Source organism: Ursus arctos, unplaced genomic scaffold, assembly GCF_023065955.2.
Source record: "Ursus arctos isolate Adak ecotype North America unplaced genomic scaffold, UrsArc2.0 scaffold_16, whole genome shotgun sequence".
NCBI classification, from domain to species: Eukaryota; Metazoa; Chordata; class Mammalia; order Carnivora; family Ursidae; genus Ursus; species Ursus arctos.
In genome coordinates, this window is record NW_026622830.1 from 55,735,553 (window position 1) to 55,748,702 (window position 13,150).

The 13,150-nt window shown below is 58.1% G+C and overlaps 2 protein-coding genes across 3 annotated transcripts in view; one reads left to right on the top strand and one right to left on the bottom strand.

Annotated features, from left to right (window-relative positions):
• The first annotated feature begins 865 nt into the window (after window positions 1-865).
• LOC125281988 (uncharacterized) lies at window positions 866-8,281 on the top strand. 2 transcript variants are annotated; one of them, XM_048215888.2, is made up of 5 exons: window positions 866-2,568; window positions 3,760-3,931; window positions 4,075-4,194; window positions 5,431-5,543; window positions 7,640-8,281. In XM_048215888.2, the coding sequence occupies exons 1-4, from the start codon at window positions 1,971-1,973 to the stop codon at window positions 5,432-5,434; spliced, it is 894 nt and encodes a 297-aa protein (XP_048071845.1). In that variant the 5' UTR covers window positions 866-1,970; the 3' UTR covers window positions 5,435-5,543; window positions 7,640-8,281. The 2 variants fall into 2 exon arrangements, with proteins under 2 accessions (XP_048071845.1, XP_048071844.1); XM_048215887.2 differs by lacking the exon at window positions 7,640-8,281 and having other exon boundaries at window positions 3,760-3,929; window positions 5,431-6,325.
• Window positions 8,282-9,927: 1,646 nt separating this feature from the next.
• LOC125281946 (dual oxidase 1-like) overlaps window positions 9,928-13,150 on the bottom strand; it is a 63,268-nt gene continuing 60,045 nt past the window's right edge. The window contains 5 exon segments of the mRNA XM_057313044.1: window positions 9,928-10,691; window positions 11,331-11,378; window positions 11,380-11,460; window positions 11,705-11,860; window positions 12,913-13,071. Of these exon segments, the coding sequence (XP_057169027.1) occupies window positions 10,569-10,691; window positions 11,331-11,378; window positions 11,380-11,460; window positions 11,705-11,860; window positions 12,913-13,071 (567 nt within the window). The 3' untranslated portion in view covers window positions 9,928-10,568.

Here is a 13,150-nt window from a genome sequence, read left to right on the forward strand (position 1 = left end):
CTAGAAGAACTTCTGGGGAAAGTGGCAAGTTTGAAACATTAAAGTGAAAGATCTTGAAGGTAACCGGAAGTGTATAGGGTGCCATGAGACTGGGCAAGGATGTGGGCAAATTAAGACCTGGTTCTGGGGAACAGAGACCGAGAGGGGCCAGGGGAAGAGTCCAAGGGTGATGGGAGAGGACAACCACGAAAATGACTTGTCAGAGGGGACAGTTTCAAGGAGAGAGTGATCAGGAGTATCTGGGCAACGAAGAAGGATTTTCGGATTGTCAAGTGATACTGCTTGGGATGCAAAGGAAGAACTGGAGCTGTGTAGCCAAAAGGAGGTGGATTAGGAGAGGACCCTGCCTCCGTTTCCAAAACGTGTAAGCCTCATTTCCTAAGCCCTTGCTGGCCACCTAAGGATCTCTTTCTGTCTTTCACTCTGGTGCTTCTTTGCCCCGGCCTCCATTGGATCCCATGCTTTTGGAACCCCAGAGGTGTTTTAAGGGCAAGGGACCCCAGATGTCTGGCCATTGGGCCCCCAAAGCCAGTGGCATCTCTTCTGAAGGAGGCTTGGTGTGTTGCTGAGGGCGCTGCCAGAGGAGCTGAGGAGGGCAGCCAGGGATGCTCTCACACCTCCCCGCCACCTTGCCCTGGCAGAGATCCGGAGCTCCAAGGAGACGGCAGCTCAGCCCCTGCCTCTATATGACATGCCCTATGAGCCAGAGGAGGAGGGGACCACCCCAGAGGGTGAGGGGGCCCCCTAGCCCCGGGAGTCCCGGCTGCCAGAGGATGGCGAGAGGCCCCCTGAGGAGTATGACCAGCCCTGGGAGTGGAAGAAGGAGCAGATTTCCAAAGCCTTTACAGGTAAGCCCCTGGCTGGGGAGGGTGGGCCTGCTGGGGCCTCTAAACAGCTCTCCAGGCCCAGGGGCAGGGAAGGAGTGGACCCCAGGGGTTGGGGGAGGCCCAGCAGCTGGGCTCCAGGGAAGCACGGTTGAGCGCATCACAGAGATTGGTGAATTGGGCAGTGTGGGCGCGGCACTGTGTGCGGGTTCAGGGAACGGGCACAGGAGGATGAAGGGTCTCCCTGCATCACCACCTCTCAGAGGCCAAGAGGCTTAGGCCACTTCCGTCTTTTGGGAGACAGGGCCTATTTTAAAATAAAGAAATTCCAAACAAAATGATAAAACTTGTGACATATGTTAAATACTTACATTTAACAAAAGAAGGCATTGAACACCCCAGACAAGGAAAACGGCTGTGTGTATAACCTTTCGAGAACCCAGCCCTGAATCAGAGAGCTGTGTCTCCCAGTAGCAGACTGTGCCAGACCAGGGACGCCTGTGCCCCGGGGGGGAATTCGGAGGAGCAGGAACTGGTGGGGAGAGGGAGGCTGTGAGAAATGCCCTTTGTTGAATGAAGGTTAGGTTTCTCCTGTACCAAGCACCCCAGCGCCTATCCCAGGCCTGGAGTCCCACCTGGGAAGGTGTGTGTTGGTGGTCTGAGTGGGGGCTGCTGCAGCCTGGAGAGCCTGGAGAGTGCTTTAGCTCCTGGGTTCTTGATTCGGTGAGAACATAAAGGATGTAAATGCCATTCGACTTCACCCCCACTCCCAGGGCCCCCCACCCCTCCTTGGGCACGGGGCTCATCCTGGAGCCGGACTCAGCTCTCTGCCCTGTCCTCCCCTCCCTGGCAGCGAGTAGGAAACCACAGGTTTCTGATTTGTTTCCGGTAAAGCATGCACCATTGAGTGGGACCGTTTATCTCCAGAAGTCTCCTTGGAGAATCAATACTGTTTGGATTGCTTAATGGGGAAATCTATGCTCGTCATTAGGAAACCTCGTTAGCAGCCCTGCAGCCGCCAGTGGCATCCCTCTCTTAATTGTCAGGGCTCGGGATTGAGGGCGTGGGGGGTAAATTTCAATAAAACATCTGCCCCCACATCAGTATTCATGACAGCCTGGAGCTGGGCTGTCCGTCTCATTGCCCATGGCTTCCCAGGCCGTGGGGAAAAGGAGGAAGGGCGGCAAGCCTGAGGGTGCCAGGAGGCTGTGGGAACCTGGGTGTGGTGCTGGGAGGCGAGGGCAGCTCGTTGTCCCTCGTTTCCTCCTTTCCTGGTCCTTTTGGGCCCTGGAGGCTTATGAGGGTTCAAGTGAAGGGGACCCACACGGCTGGCAGGGCAAGACTCTGCCTCTGGCTATTTGCTACCTGTGCCTCCCCCCCTTCGACTACGCAGCCTGGTGTGGTCACTGTGGCTCCATCCAACCCTCCGAGAGTCCTGCTCCCCCCTCAGAACCCGTCCCTGCCTCTGCTCTGACCCTCCTCCTTTCTAGGCTATTCTGTGTCCTGGTTCTGGGTTTTGGTGTCTCAACCTCTGCCTCTCTCTGTCTCTCTCTCTGTCTCTGTCCCTGTCTGTGTCTCTTCTCCCTGCTGCTACTGGCTCCAGTTGACATTAAGGTCATCAAAGACCTACCTTGGCCTCTGCCGGTGGGACAGCTGGACAGAAGCTGCTCCCTGCCTGACGGGGACAGAGACATCTCCGGTCCAGCCTCACCCCTCCCTGAGCCCAGCCTGGAGGACGGCAGCGGTGGGTCCTGTGGGAGCTTCTGGCCAGGGTGACATGTCCTCTCACGCCTCAGGCCCTGTGGACTTGGGTTGGCAGAGCTGAAGTGGGGTAGGGTTTGGAGAACCTGGAGGAAGAAAGAAGGGACAAAATACACATTCCTCCTTCCTCCCAAAGGTGTGGGGAAGGTGTCTTCTAAAGGAGTCCCTTTCTAAATATCTTGCCCACCATGCCACAGAAATCCACTATTTTACATTCACTTCTTTGTGAGTATTTTGCCTGACCCAATCCTTTGGCAATGCAAGTAACTCTTGAGGTGGGGGTGATGCTAGCATAGGAAGTGTCTGACCCCTTCGGGCAAGGGACGGGTCTGGTCCTTGCATCTGGTGACTGAGAGACAGGAAGGTCCTGAAAGTGCTACAAGGAGAGAAAAAGCCCAAATGAGGAGAAAGGAAGCACCGAACACTTCATCTCTGTCAGTTTGGTACAGAACGGGCAGCCAAGTGCTTGTGAACACCTGTTTGTACATTTGTGCCTGAGTGTGAGGGCTACTTTGTAAATGCAGGATGAAGGAGGGTCTCCATCGCCTGTCCGTGGGTGCCTGTGCTCATGTGACCCACTGGCTTCCTCCCTCGTGCTGGCTCAGTGGTGGGCCTGCCCTGGTCTGGGAGGGCAGAGCCGCCTCAGCTGGGTGTCTCCGGTGGGGGCGGGGAGCCTGTGGGCAGCAGCCCTGGGGGCGGGGGAGGGGCGGGCCGGCGGCGGCTTGGGGCAGGATGAGCCTGTCAGGATGGCACCAAGGGGAATCGGATAATTGTTCTCAAATGCATAAGTCACTTCGACAGAATGGCTTGGCAGGGTGATATGGAGAACGGTCATGAACTCTGAGGAGGAGAAAGAAACGATATTATCGGCGCTGAAGCCACCCGGAGGGGGAATGGAACAGGGGAAGGCAGGCAGCTGCTCCAGAGGGAGAAGTTTAAGTGGTTTCTCATGTTGCTTCTCTCCCCTCTCCTCCCACAGCGTAGGGACTGGTAGGCGCGGTGTGGCCTAGGAGGGCTGCGCCCCACCCCCATAGCCAGTCAAGCCCAGGAGCATGTCCCACCCTTCCAGAACATTCCTTTGACCCCTTTTGGCAGAAAATGGTGGAGCCCTGGTTATTCTATAGGGCTCTATCTCTAGGGTCCTCAGAGTCTATGACTGGTATATTCCCCACAGCCCAGTTTGAAGGATCTGAGAAGAGCTGCCTGTCACCTGGCCGGGAGGAGAAGGGGCGGCTACCACCCCGACTCTCTGCAGGGAACCCCAAGTCAGCCAAGCCCCTAAACGTCGAGCCCAGCAGCCCCCTTGGGGAGTGGACAGACCCAACATCGCCTCTGGAAAACCAGGTGTGAGTGTCTGTGTCCAGCTGGGGACTCTCTCCCCTCCCTTCCCCTCCTGCCACTGGCTTGCCTGCAGGGGACACCCAGAATGGGTGGGCCAGGACGGCGAGGGACCCAGCAGAGATGCCCCCTTCCTCTCTCTTGTCCTCAGCTGGTACCACGGGGCCATCAGTGGAACAGATGCCGAGAACGTGCTCCGGACGTGCAAAGAGGCCAGCTACCTGGTGTGCGACAGCAAGACCAGCAAGAACGATTTCTCCCTGTCCCTCAAGTGAGTCGGGGTGGGCCTGCGGTAGGCAGGATGGGCTTGTGAGGATGGCACCAAGGAGGATCCATGGGAAGACAACCAGCAGGACAGGAGAAGACTCCAACCTTCCCCCTATGCCCAGCCAAGCTGGGGAGAAGTCCATCCCCAGGAACTTTTGCTGACTCTGGGCCCTAGGGACCTGGAGCAGTCTGAGGCTCCTCCCCTGACCTCAAGGAGCTCAGAGTCCGTTAGAGGAAACAGTCAAGCTACAGTGTCCAGCTCCAAAGTTTATGTCACTTACCAGCTGTGTGCCCTGGGGCCCCCTGAACCTCTCTGGGCCTCAGTTTTCTTACTTATAAAGTAGGGGAATAATAATATCTACCTTATAGGGAAGGATCCAATGAAATAATGTATGGGAGGCACTTAACATGGTGCTAAGTGCTAAATAAATTATCACCTTCATCTTTACTAATGGCAGTCCAGATGTTCTTGAAGCACCGGCAAGGAGATAGGAACTTTGCCTGAGGGGCTCTGCAGGGGGAGGCGGAGGCTGGATCCTGGGAGGAGGGTGGAGCAGTGGACACAAAGCTATCGTTCACTCTGAAGAAGTGGGCAGGAGGACCGGGCGCTAGTGGCTGATAACTGAGTTTTAAAGGATCCAGGAAGATGGGGGAGGCAGGGCACTCCCTTCCCATCAGCCTTCCTCCCAGGGAGTAGATAGACACAGAGCAGCACTGGCCTCCTACCAGAATGGCCAGCCCTCCCCTCGGTATCCAGGAGTCCTGCCCGATAGAGCCTGCCCCCCACATGGCAGCCTGTCAGATGGTGGGTTCATTCGCATCGCCCCCGTCACTCCTGGGACATCTGTACCACCTCCTACCACATTTCTCAGGGGCATTAGAATACAGGTATACCCCCACTTCAAACAAATGCAATATACAGCAATGTGGGACTATTAAACAGATACATTTGAGGATAATTATTGAACTTCAACTAAAAGATAATGGGAAAATGCCAGTCTAGAGTCAAACAACCTGAATTTTATTCTTGGGCTTCATAAAACTAGCTTTGTGACCCCAGGCAAATCATGGAACCTCTCTGGGCCGTGGTTTCTCCCTTTGCAAAATGCATTGATGGGTACCTCTTAGGTTTCTTGCAGCTCTCATACTCTGCAACTGTCATAAAATCAAAGGAGCATTTAGGAAAAGTTCATCTGTCAAAAACCTGATATAACCCTAGGAATGTGTGTTGCTTTAACAGTTAAGAGTCACAGAGCACCTACTGTGTGCTGAGCCGTGTATACACCGTCTCCAAACCAACTGCCGACCTGGAAGATGAATCTCTTTCTTATAGACAGAAAGAAATACAAAGAGGTATGTGACTTGCTCAAGGCCACCAGGTAACAAAGTGCCAAAAGCAGGATTTGGACCCAGTTCAGTTCAGTCGGACTACAAGAACCGCACTATTCCATTGCATCGCTCCACCAGTCCTCAAGTCTGGAACAGTCCAAGGCTGAGACGGCAAGGGTCTGGCTCTGTGAAAGGAGCAGGGCGGGGCTCAGCCTTATCCTGGGGAGTAAAAGGGGAGGCAGGCCTGGGTGCTGCTTCGGCCCAGGCTGATCCAGCCCCACCAGCAGCTGTCCGCCAGAGCCTCGCTTGCATATAAATGGCTTCTCTGAAATACAATTAAGGTTTCTCTGCTCTCTGTAACGGAAGGGCTTTCACTGGTGATTAAACAGCTTCCTCCAGAAGCCATGTCAGCTCTGGCCCTACCGCCCAGCTAGTCCCACCCAGACTCCTGAGGGTTGGGCAATGACTCTGCTTGGGACTTTATCCCAGGAGGTCAGTTATCCAGATGGAGGCTTGTTGCCACTTTATTGCCCTTTTTGGCCAGATCTGTCCCTCAAGGAGAAGATATAATGTAGTTTTGGGGAGAGGTGATTATCCCAAGTGGATTGTGGTTAGGGGGTTTTCTCCAAACTGAGAGGGAGAGGGAAAGCAAGGCCCAAGCTGCTGCCCACAGCTTTGGGCCTGGGCCATGGCATAGGGCAGACAGGGGAGGGGGACTACTCACTGCCTCCCCTCTCTACCACCCCCAGGGACTGCACATTTTCCTCAGGCCCTTAGCTCCCTTCCCCAGGGCCTGTGTGGTCACTGTCAGCCTCAGCCATTATCTCGGGCCTAGAGAAGAAGGATGCCCCCCCACCCCCCCACCCCGCCCATACACACATACACCCAGCCTGGGGCCCCCAGCAGGCTTTAGGGCACAGTATCCTGGGGCAGGGAGAAGGAATTGGAAGGGTGGGTGATAAAGGACTGTTTTTTTCCTGTCATCCCTTTCCTCTCTTCAGTCATCCACTCTCCATCTTCACTTGTGGGCCCAGTGAAATGGGTCCCGTCAGAGGCCTCTTTGTACGCAGGCAGGGGAGGGAAATGAGGTTTGTCAGCCTCACCTCATATGAGGGCCCCCCTCACCGGTCCTACCTCCCATACAAGTTTCTGAGCCCTGCACTTGTCCCCAGGTAGGCTCTGGCCCCGAGAGACAAGTATTCAGGCTTCAGGGCTCCCCCAAACACTGCTTCCTCCTTGCTGTGGACCAGGCCTGGTAGCTTGGGCAGACACTGTTCTTGCTCGGGCCCCACCCCCATGCTTTCTCTCTAAGACAGGGTGCCCGGACAGCTGGGAGCCGGCCAGAGCTCTGAGCAGCAGGGTCCTTGTCTTGCGGGCAGGGCCAGGCACTGATGTGGATTTCCTGGATCGTGTCAGGGAGCTGGGAGAGGCAGTGGAGCCTTTCTCTCTGAGGGAGGGAATGGAGTTACAGCCTCACCGGTGATGGCATCCCAGGCTGCAGGGACAGAGGAGCTGGGGGCTTGGCCCAAGGCCCAGTTAGCAGGAGGGTAAAGGGATATCCCCAGGACAAGGCGGTTGAGCCTCCCCGGATTTGGGGTGGGCTTCCAGAGCAGCTAGCTCACCCCCTCCCCTGGTTTGCGCAAGAGAGAGCCTCAACCAAGATTCGCTCGGTTGTCACATCTGTCCACACACGGTCCTGCCAAGGATGTTTGTGTCTCCACATGCGTCACTAGGAACCCCCACCGGTGTCGTCCCCCACAGCTCAGAGATGGAGAGGGTAGACCAGCTTTGGCCACACAGGTTGGAGGGCACCGGTGCTCGGGTCCCAGGGTCTGGGGCAGGGAGGGTGGTCGCTCCAGTTTCCACCTGCACACGCCCTGTACACTCACTACACACACATTCTTGGCACACCCAGGGCCCTCACCACAAAGCCAACGCCTACAGTTACCTACTCACAAAATCCCCTCTGCCTCCTCTCTGTTTTCTGGACTGACCTCCACCTTCCCTAGTCACCTCCCCACACAGCTGGCTCAGAACAGCCACATTTGCTGCGGGCGTGGGGGAGGGCAGGGGGACTGGAGAGGGCCCCTACTCACCAGGGTCTCCTCTCCTCTTCCCAGGAGCAGTCAGGGCTTCATGCACATGAAGCTGTCCTGGACCAAGGAACACAAGTACGTGCTGGGCCAGAACAGCCCACCCTTCAGCAGCGTCCCTGAAATCGTGCACCACTATGCCAGCCGCAAGCTGCCCATTAAGGGGGCCAAGCACATGTCCCTGCTCTACCCTGTGGCCATTCGGACTCTGTAGATGTGAGGCCCGGGCACTGTGACAAAGCTGGACCCAGGCCTGCGCCCATCCCCTGGCTGAGGGCGCTGGACCTTCCCAGGGACATGTTCTGTCAAGTCTTTCTTCCCCTCTCCCAGAGATCGAGTGGGACCTGCAGATTCCTTAATTTATTCTAAACGGGAATGCCTTCTGGGGCCTCAGAGTAAAAGGTTGTCTGGAGCGGAGGACAGAGGAATCCCTGGGGAGAGAGGATAGCCCCTGGAGGAAGGGGGCTTCAGAGCCGCTGGTCTCCGGAGGAGTTTAAGATCCGCAGCTCCCCGCCTCTTCCGCCCCCAGGGCACAGGCGGGGACCCCCTTCCCCACCGCCTCCTTCCCCCTGGGTCAATGCGGGGCGCCCTGGCCATCTCTCCGCCTCCACCCCTAAACCACCGGCGGGCTCCGTTCAGAGTCTGGTGCAGGGATTGGGGAAGGCAGACCCCCCCCCCCCCGCCCCGGACGGAGATGGCCTCGGGGGTGGGGAGACGAGGGGAAGGGCTCGGGCCGGAGGGAACTTGCGCAGTCCCCGGGCTGTCCCGGCTCCCGGCCAGATGCAAGAAATAAACCCAGTCCTGCCAGGCCCAGCCGCGTCCGCGCCTCCAGCGCCGCCCCCCCCCCCCCCCCCCGGGCTGCCGGGGGAGGGAGCGGCGAAGCGAGCGCAGATTCTGTTCATAAATCAGCTCTGGAGCGACCCAAGCCGGCTGTGAAAAGCACTTTCGAAGCATCGAGTTGCTTCCCTTGACGAGATGTCAAAACATCCCCCGCCGCTCCCGCCGGGCTGGGGGCACCCGGAGCCCACCGGCCGCGCGGCGCCCCCTCCCCGCCGCGCCGACGAGGGCCGCTCCCCCGAGCGCGTCCAATTTCCTGCCAACAGCCGTGCGTCTGCGAGGAGGGGAGCCGCGGAGAGACGAAGAGGCAGCGCGCCAGGCGAGGGGGGCGGGCGGCCCTGCCACGCGGAAGCCGCGCACCCGCACCCGCGGGAAAGCTGGCGCGCCGACCGCGTTTTCTTCCCAGGGGAAGCGGGGCCTGCCGCGCCTCCCCCATACCCCGACCGTGAGTCCGCCCCCTGGAGACGTGCAGCCCGCAGGTCTGGGCCCGGATCTCCCGTCGGCCGGGGCTTCGGGCTCGCGGCCGAGCCTGGCGGGGCGCTCCGCGCCTGCCCCCTGCTGGTCGTGCCTCTAACCGCGGGTCGCGGGCGCCCGGCCACACCGGACCGGCCCTGGAGACGCCCCACCGCACCCAGGGCTGGACCGGCCGAGGCCTGTGCGCCCGGCCCCTGGGCATACCCCCTGCGCCGCCGGTCCCAACTGCTGTTGACCCACTCCAGGCCCGCCCTCCTGCCCCCACGGGGCTCCCCGCGGGGCTGAACAAACATCCGCTGCTCTGGGAGCACCGTCCCAGGGCCTCTTTGCAGAACCTGAGCAGTGTCAATCATGGGAGTTCGGATTTTCTAATCCCCGGCTATTTCATCGAAATCGAGGATATGTGACCTGACAAATGTAAGAATTCGGTGAGGACAATCGAGAGGCTCACTTGAAATTGGGCCCTGCTTTAGAAATTCCCTCAGAGGGTTGCCCTATACCTTGGAGGGTATGAGTCACTTTCCAGATGAGAAAACAGGCTGAGTGTTCAGGTGATGTGCTCATCCGTCTCCTTGTGCTTTCATCTCTTTGCCTGGAAGACCCATGGAGGCACGGGTGGTCCACTGCTGTTGCTCAGAGGTCCTGGAGCCAGCCAGGCCAACTCTGGCTCCTGCTCTGTCCTGCCACGCACACCCGCACTTTGTGCCCTGCCCACCTTCTCCAGAACTCCCATCCCTTCTCTCTCTGCCCTTCCTGGTCAGGCTTGAGAAGCCCCACACGAGCCACCCTGAGAGGCCTGGGTCAGGAAGGGTGCCCCTGAGCTGGGAAAGGGGTCTCCAGCTAAAGCCCTCGGCCTTGGGCTGGTTCCTTTATTCGGTAGATGCTGGCAGGTTCAGAGCACTGTCTGCAGCAGCCTGGGTGAGTTGGCTGGTTAGTAGCTTCCTTTGCCAGCGCCCACCCCCATCCTGGGGCAGAATAAAGAAAACCAGAGGGCAGAAAAGTGGTTTGTTTGTAAAGGAGACTATTGCAGTGGGAAGAAGAGACAAGGCCTGAGGAGCGCGACATAGATATTGGGCCAGATTCTGACTACAGCACATGTTTAAAAACTGGGGAGAAATCAGTTGTGCTGTTAGGCTAGGATGCTGAGGGGGTTCCTGTAGATTTCTCTCTGTGGGCCCAGCCTCTAGCCCACCCCAAGGCATTTGCCAGCCCTTTTGACAGTGGGGAGCCTAGAGGAGGGGGAGGCTTTGGGGGAGGAGTTCCAAGATGCCAGCATCTGTGCTCCCACTCCGTCCTTAGGCCCACAGCCCCCTAGTGCACATACACATGGCTTGTCAGCTCCAGTCTTTTGAGGCTTTTTCTTAGTTTGGAAGAAGAGGTGTCACTTTGCCCCAAAGTAACAAGAGCTCTCCTACCTCCCAGGCTCCGTTTCCTAGACAGTGCCCCCCGCTTCTCCAAGCTGAGACAGTCTGCACTTGGGGGTCTCTGAATCCGTATGGGGTGACTGACCATGGCCACCTGGACCAGGGATGAGAGGTAGGAATGGGGAGGAGGCAGAGAGAGTCAGAAATAGGAAATATAGAGCGAGGTGTGGGCCCAAACCTCTGCTCAGCTGGGCAATGGGAAGAGCTCCTGGCCAGGAGGCCTAGAAGTTCTCATAATGGTCGGAGAAGTGAGTCCGGTCCTGCTTGTTGATGAGCTGACAGCCCTTTTCCACATTCTTGGTCATGCCAGGGGGGCCACAGCTAAACACCCCAATCTTCCGGACCTGTTAGGGGAAGGAAACGTGAAGCCTAGCTCAGTGTTCATGGAAAGACAGGCAAGAGTCCTTGGTGGGGACTCCTTCCATGTTTCTGATAAAGGTTCGCTTCACACCCTGTGTGGTGAGGGCTGGCTCGGTGTGTGCGTCTAGCTCAGCTTTGGTAGACTTGCTTTGTGTGGGTCCGCCCTCCCCCCTCTCCAAGGCATTTGGGGTAAAGGATCAGTGTTTCTGACAGGGGCTGAGTTAATCAGCGTTCAAGTTAAAGGCTAGCTTACTGTGTCATTGAGGGCTAGGCCATTATTTACCAGAGCAGTGGCTAGCCCAGTGTTCACGGTAAAGATCAGCGTCTCGGGTGAGGCCGGCTCAGTATTCATGGTAAGAATAGCTTTGAGTTTATCATAAGGATGAACTGAGCTGTTCCTTCTGGACAGGCACCATGGCTTTAGAAGTGGCGAGTCCCTGGTGCTGCTTCCCCCCTGAGCCCCTCAGAGTGACCGCTACTGTTTTTCCATTCCATTCGCCCCACTTATCTCTTGGGTGATGAGTTCTTATCAGCAGTTCCTTCCCTCCTGGAGCTGGGCTGGGAGGTTTGCTTAGACCTCAGGTGATAAAGGCCAGGAGAACCTTGGTATGGGGTGGACTGACCTGCGGGTGGACCTCCTGCAGGGACTTGAAGAAGGGCTCGAAGGGGGGGGCGGCCAAAGTGCATGATGGAGCGCAGGCCCGTGAACAGACTCCGGTTCAGCACCTTCTGGAAGTGCCGCTCACAGATGTACTGGGGGCACAGAGGCAGGTCAGGCCAAGGACAGTCAGGGTCCGTGCCTAGCCCAAGCCAGCCTGCAGCCCAGGAGACAGAGAATGGGGTGGGGAGGGAGCTGGAGGCTGAAAATCGGGACTACCATCTCTGTGCCTCCTGCCGTCTGAACCTGGCTGTCCGCCCACCTGCCCTGGCCATCTGAGCCTCACCCAGCCAACCCATCGACCCACCGAGTCGCCCCGCCTGGCCGTCCCTGGCCCACCAGCATGGTGGTCCTGAGGTCAAACTTCTCAGCCAGCTGGGTGACGTAGGTGTGCACGGACACCAGGTCCTGACGGTCATTCTCCTCCACCTCTCGGATGACGTCAGCCATCCGCTCAAACTGCCGCTGGGTTCTCGTCACCCAGATGAAGTAGATCTGGGGACACAGGGGAGTTCAGGACCTGGCTAAGCTCAGGCTCCCTATATCCCCGGGATCCCCACAGCAATAGAACTCTGCCGGTCTCCGTCAGCTTGTGCCTCTCCCCAGACACTCTGGGGAATGGAGTGTTGCGGGGGGCCCCAGGGCCAGGCTCTGGGGGGGAGATGGAGTTACCCCAGGCATGGAGAGAGAGAAGGGAGTGATAACCTGGGGTGATGAAAAAGGACACTTGTCAAGTGAGCTGAAGGTCCGATGGGGTGGGAAGCGGCTTTTTCACACGGAGCCTGCCGGTCCACTCCCTGCAACAGGCCCTCCACAGGCTGCTGGGCTCCCAACCAACCCCAGCCCAGAGGGATAGGGTTCCACTAAGGGGCATGTCACAGAACAGCCTGAGGGAAGACCCAGCTGGCTGCCCGGGGCAGATGGGAGTGGGCTCAAAGAGAGAGCCGGAGGATAGAAGCTGCCATAGAGGGACCGACCTCCCGCTTCTGAAGAGGCTGAAGTGGGGCCGTGTGGGTTAAGAAGCAGAGGCAGAGCCGGCATGGACAGAGGAGCGGGGGAGCTGCCTGTCACCCTCTGAATGCCGACAGTACGTGGGCTTGGCCTCTGCCTGCTGCGTTCCTGTGCCCCCGACTCACCTGCCAGGCCCAGAGAGACAAGCAGGGGCCTGCTACCAGGTCCGGGCTGGGGTGAAGGGACCCGGGATAGAGGGGGCCTGAGGGCCTGGGCTGTGTTCCTGCAACTAACCCAGCCCACCAGCCCTGCCTCGCCACCTCCCCTCTTCTTCCTCTTGAAAGCAGAGCCGGTTTCACTGCCCCACGCCAAGTGTTCCCTTCCTTCTCCCAACCTGACAAGGCTCCCTGCAGGGGCTGGCCTCCTCTGTACGACAGAGTGGGTTTCTTTACCCCTCTCCAACTCTGTTCTTTAGGGTCCGAGGATATCAGACCCCTCTGGGGTCAGGCCAAGAACAGAGGCAGGAGAGACAGGCAGAGGCGGACACAGTGATAGGGAGCAGGGGCCAGGGGTCAGCAGGAGGAGAGGGCACTCACCTTCTTACAGAACACTTGGCAGCTGACTGATGACTTGAAGACCAGGTCTTTGAGGATGGAGGCAAAGGGGGTGACTCCAACGCCCCCTCCCACCAGCACTGAGACCTCAAACTTATGCCATTCCTGGTGGCCCTCTCCAAATGGTCCATCAAGGTACAGCTGCAGGAGAAGGAGTGGGTCTGAGTTAAGCTCCGCCACCACAATAGCTCTGAAGCTAGAAATGGGAGGCAGGGAAGGC

Coding starts and splice junctions, on each gene's coding strand:
- LOC125281988 (XM_048215887.2), top strand. CDS start 1,971: ATGGCTTCCCAGGCCGTGGGGAAAAGGAGGAAGGGCGGCAAGCCTGAG. Junction 3,930..4,074: donor CATCGCCTCTGGAAAACCAG/GTGTGAGTGTCT, acceptor TCTTGTCCTCAG/CTGGTACCACGGGGCCATCA. Junction 4,195..5,430: donor GATTTCTCCCTGTCCCTCAA/GTGAGTCGGGGT, acceptor TTGCTTTAACAG/TTAAGAGTCACAGAGCACCT.